General features: G+C 31.5%; 1 protein-coding gene across 1 annotated transcript in view; it reads left to right on the top strand.

Annotated features, from left to right (window-relative positions):
* LOC106879478 (neuroligin-4, X-linked) overlaps nt 1-6,023 on the top strand; it is a 625,710-nt gene that overhangs the window by 615,458 nt on the left and 4,229 nt on the right. Inside the window, exon 5 of the mRNA XM_052974627.1 lies at nt 5,348-5,463. Within this exon, the coding sequence (XP_052830587.1) occupies nt 5,348-5,463 (116 nt within the window). The remainder of the gene's footprint in view (nt 1-5,347; nt 5,464-6,023) is intronic.

Here is a 6,023-nt window from a genome sequence, read left to right as displayed (position 1 = left end):
ATATATATATAAAGAGACAGAGAGAGAAAGAGATAGAGAGATGCATATATACATATGCATAAAAATTGAAATGTTTCACTGTGAGTCAATGGAAGAGATACTGTTAATCTTTATTTAAAACTAATTTCTTCTAGCGACCCAAGTTTCACGTAGCTGCAATCTTCAAGTGAACTGTCAACTATATTTGTGCAGGTTTTCTACCATTGAATCATGTTATTTTGCCTAATGTTAATTGTTTTATTAGCTGATTACTAATGTTTTCTAAATACAGCATTGACTACGAATGTCATCCGCCAATTTTATATTATTTTCTAATAAATCTTGAGTCTGTTTTCCTTTTATTTTCTCTGTAAATCGATTTTTGTATCTTGGTTGTCTTATAATTATTTCTGAAATTGTTTGCCGTTCTTCAGTTCATTGTCCATTCTAAAAGTGAGCAAAATACTGCAATATATAAATAAATATGACAAAGTGCCTCAATCAAAAATAAATACACTTAGTGTCGACATAATCATCCAAGAAAAGTTTTCGACTAAGTAACATCATCCTACAAATATGTACTAAAATCTAACACTTTCAGAACAAGATTAGTACACATACAACACATACACGCGTGACACCTTGGGCAAGTGTCTTCTACTATAGCTTCGGGCTGAATGGATTTGGTAGACGAAAACTGAAAAGAAGCCCGTGGTGTATATATATATGTGTGTGTGTGTGTGTGTGTGTGTGGGTGGGTGTGTGCATCAATGGGCAATTGTTGTTGGTGTGTCTACGTTTCCCTAAATTAGTGGTTTGGCAAAATTGATCGATAGAATAAGTACCAAGCTTACAAAGAATAAGTCCTGGAGTCAATTTGTCTGGATAATAGGCGGTTATTCAGCATGGCCGCAGTCCAATGAACGAAGCAAGTAAAAGAATAAAAGATTAAAATAATACAAAGCAAAACTCGAATACAGACACAAGGCTACGCAGATGAACTATAAACCAAATACAGCAGAAAAGTATATATATCAACTGGTTTCACCGTCCATTTTAGACAAACACCAATGAGAGATATGGCGAACATTTGTTCGTTTATTTGTGTTACTTTATTGCACTTCAGTGGATAGACTATACACTATATGTATAAACCCCTCAGACCAGTAATTGCAGTTATCTTGAAGAGCTGCAAAGACAACAAAATATCGATATCCATCATTCTCATCACGCTCAATTTTAGGTATTTAGTGTCATACAGGGATTTTTTCTCCTTCTGTTACTATCTCGCAGCCAATGAGCGCATAAACAAAGCACATTCAATAATGTGACATCGAATTAAACGCAATCGCACACGCGCGCACACACACCTATATATTTTATTTTATTTGGTTTCATGTAAGACAACTCTCAGTTACCAAGCCTGTCGGATTGAAACGGTAATATTCGTCTCCATCTTCGATGAGAATAAACGAAGCAGCACGAGATTGTACGGGATTTCAAGATAAATAAATATTACAGATCGTGAGAGATAACTTATAGAAAAAGCATAATCGCGGTTTCTCTAGCATTCTTCCACCATCATTAAAATCAACTGTATTCACAGTAGATTCATTGATTCCTTAAACTTTTTATGTGAGAATAATCGTTCATGTCCAAATTCATAGAAATATAAATATACAAGTAGGTGCATGGGCATCCATACAAATTGTGTGCGCACACCAAAATGCACACACACACACAAAGCATACATCCAAGTGTATGTGTGTGTGTGTGTGTGAGAGAGAGAGAGAGAGAGAGAGAGAGAGAGAGAGATTATTATTTTCTGAAACATAAAGCACAGTAATTTAATTTTAAATAGTTATAATTCAAAAATGTTATGTTCTCATATAGTCTACTCTTCCGGTATGTACCCTGAGGGAAACCAGCATTAGGTTATACTCCTGGACGTCTTTTATGCGTGTTTTATCCAGGATGGAAGTCCAATGCAGGAGAGACAACAGTTATGATTTTCCTATAAGTTCCCTCCTATGATCTCTATATTTTATTTATTTATATATTTCTTCGAAGATAGAGATTAAGTGCCATATAGCAGGCCTGGTAATTGTTTAGAGATTTCTCTCTGCATGGAACCATTAATAGCATTTTAACCCACAAATAAACAGTATTTATCTACCAACGCAATTCTGAGCAATCATTGTCATCGTTCGATTTTAGCGTATATATGAAAAATTGTTCAAAGACGTGTGGAATAACTAGCGGAAAGGACAAGATACAAACACGGATAAACATCAGTCCACTTTGATTCCAGAACCCCTGAGAATTCGAAACATCGTAATTAGTATACTTCATTTTGTAAGCACCAGTATTCAGACAATGCGTAAAGAAGACAAGTCTTGCTCCTATAAACGCAAGTGCCGTGAAAAAGTTTAAGCTTGAAAATAGAGAATACAAAGACAAGAAAAATACAATTCTGAGTATTGAAAGTCTATTATACAAAGTCGAGTGAATTGCCAGACATATTTACAAAGTTTGTTTCAAATTATTTCTATTCAAATAGAGATTCAAGTATCAAGTAAAGAAGAATGAGACATAAATAACACGCATTCAACGACTTTGTTCATTAGCATGATCATCCGGTTTCTAAAAAAAAAAAAAAAAAAGAATGCAATATAAAAAATTGTGTTACGATTTAAAAATGGAACCGCAACCTAAACAGTTACGCTAGTATTTCAAATAATTGTTTGATCGTCAGATTGTATGTATGTGAGTCAGATATTATATTTTTCATTGTTTCTCATGTTAAACAAGGACTGAAAATATTTAGTCGTTAGAGTGTTAGCTTACGCGTATCAGATATTTGATACGTTAATTTATATCCTCATTAGCTTTTGGTTTATTGATGTTTGTAAATATCAAATACGTGGAAACGAATTATAAATTTCCGTTTCTAATATGATACCACTCGTGTAAACTTTATTCACGCAGATGTAATTTCTACCAGTTTTATGTTCCTTGCCATTTTTGTTTTTTTGTATCTGATCTTTTTTTTCCGGACAGCTTAATTCACTATCAATTAAATGATTCTAAATATGTTTGAACAATAAAATATCTTGTCTATGATTCATATGAACTGAATTGCTAAAAGACAGTATTCTATTGTGAAAAAATAAATGTATTTCTTTAACAACACATCCATTTGCATTAACAGCGTGAACCTCACCGGTGAAATATGATCTACAAACTAATGGGTGAATCCCATAGCAAATATATATTATGAGTACAAATACAAATATCTGAATTTTTGGCAATTTTTGGCAATTTAAAACTGAATTTTTGGCAATTTGTTTGAAACAGTCCAATGTATTTTCCTTCGTTCGCTTCTACTCTAGACATTAAAATTAAGTTTAAATGAAAATTTTATTATATGTGAATGTTCGGCATTTAGTTGTAAAATATCTATAATCTCAACACATGTACTACTGGTTCAGTATTTCCTTATCCAATTGTCTATCCATCTCTGTATTATATATAAATAATCAAATACACATACACACATATATAGCAAGAGTTTTCGTCAGTTTGAGGTTTCTCCGTTGATGGTATACTTGGCCTTTGGAATCCTCGTTCGACACGATGCTTCACTATCTGGGATATCCTAGAAACAGCATATATATATATATATATATATATATATATATATATACGTGAAACTTTTTATGATATTTCCATTCCATAAACTTTACTAACTGAATGAAATTGAGAGAAAACGCGAAGAAAATTACTTTATTAAGAAATTCAAACTCACTCTTAACAAACAATGATTAAATTTATCTTACTTGGGGTCTAGAAATCTTTTCCCTATAATTAAAACACAAAAAAACTCTCAAATGTCATCATTTCTAAAAATAGCAAAACACCTACTGCTGCTGTCCAAAGGAATAGGTATAAAAGACAAAGGAACAGCCAGTCTGTTACAGTATATCTGTTGATGAATGCCAATAGGCATGAAAGTATATACTAGCCTATATATATATATTTAATTCTCTATATTCAATACGCAATATTTCATATATTCAATAAATATATGTGTATATATATGCATGGATATATATGCGTATATATATATATATATATATATATGCATATGTATAAATATACATATGTGTGAGTGTATATATATATATATATATATATATATATATGTGTGTGTGTGTGTGTGTGTGTGTGTGTGTGTGTGTGTGTGTATGTGTTAATATATACACTTATAATAAATATATATTTCTATGTGTGTTTATGTATGGATTTATTTTTCTTTTTTTGTGGGGGTGTAACTTGTATTTATTCGAACTTGTATATATTTTTCTATCGAATGTATCTTAGCTGAATAGTACCTGTAACAGAGCGCCGAACGAAATAACAAAATATTCTGTACCAAGGGCGAGGAAATGAAACCTCATAGGTTGAGTACGGATATGTACTAGGCTCCATTCATTTCATTATACGCTTCTATGTATATCCGTGTTTATGTGCGAAAATTACCACTTCCATTAGGTTGTTAGGTTCACTTATTTCAAGCTTCGAGTTTCTTCGGTACCAAATACGTTTATTTTCCCTGCAGGCTTTATTAAATAGACGAAATACGTTTCCCACCAATTTTTGGTACCGTTCTAATTTATGAAATCAATATATGCTATTGATTATTGTGTCTTTCTTGGATAATGAGAAATTCAATGTGGTTAAAAAGATGGTTATTGAGGACAGTGAATTAATAGACTTGCTTTCATATTGCCTGTATTCTAATTCAATTATATTGCTTTAGAATCCACGATGCACTTTAGAGTAAATAAAAATATGATGATGCACTTTCTGTATGAAGTCAAATATGCATTAAAAAGTGTGTTTATACAAGTTAGCACACAAATGTCAATGTTTCAACCAAAGAATATTTACTAGTACTTACTTTTATCTGAATATATGAATATATAAAATATGGTTTTAACATTCTTTTACATTTAAATTTTAATTTGTTTTGTTTATATGTGAATAAAATTCTTTTTTTATCGGTAAGTATTCTGCCACTTCACGCTACACATCTAATCTCCGCTACCAGAATTTTGGACATAGATATAGGCGTTAGCACAAATACCCAAGTCATGAATAAAATGTCTATTTCTCAAAAATTTAAAAGATAATTTTTCAAAGCGAACAGATGATATGAATTACACAGTAAATTTAAAATCAAGGCATTAAATATCCTGTGTATATACTGCAAAGTTTCTGTATTTTATGTTTTTGTTTTTGAAAAAAATATATCCATATATTTATAATTAACATAGATCCCTTCCGAATATATTTCTATTTTCAGAGATCCCAATAAACCAGTAAAACAAGAATCGGTTCATGGCGGAAGAGTGATTAATCGTTTCATGGACCTCAATTGGCCAAAATACGAAGAGGAGGAGCAGAAGTATATACATATTGGTAAGATGTATTCCAAGCGTTCTTTTTTGTTTTCTGGTAAATTTATTTGTGAGACCTCGTCAGCTTTGACAATTCTAACTGAGTTTCAGATAGTGTATGATGAATTATGATAGTCAGTGGACACCTTTTTTTCCGTTGTTTTTTTCCTTAATAGTAAGTAATGTATAAGTTTGTGGAAATTTGTTTGTTATACATGAAAACGTGTACGAACTTCCATAACTGGTTTACTTTGAATGGATTTTTTCACAAATGCATCGGTATAGAATCAGAAACTTAAATGAATGATCAAATTTATGATCGCGATTGAAAACAGTATCCATAGACGATAGGGAATAGAAAATGTTTAGATTCTTCACATGAATGAAGAGAGCAACTTTTCTTATTCATCTTGTCTTGATCGGTATACGATTGCAAAAATGAACTCTGTAATATATGTGCCATATACAAGATTGTTCCATGATATTGCTTGCCAAATACTTCAAAAATTGTTCCAATATATTTCTTGCCGTCAAGTGACCGATATTCAACTATGACTGTGATATAAATATATGTATGTATAT

This window comes from Octopus bimaculoides, chromosome 19 (assembly GCF_001194135.2).
Source record: "Octopus bimaculoides isolate UCB-OBI-ISO-001 chromosome 19, ASM119413v2, whole genome shotgun sequence".
Classification (NCBI taxonomy): domain Eukaryota; kingdom Metazoa; phylum Mollusca; class Cephalopoda; order Octopoda; family Octopodidae; genus Octopus; species Octopus bimaculoides.
The sequence above is the reverse complement of the archived record's forward strand: the minus strand, read 5'-3'. Positions and strand labels throughout refer to the sequence as shown.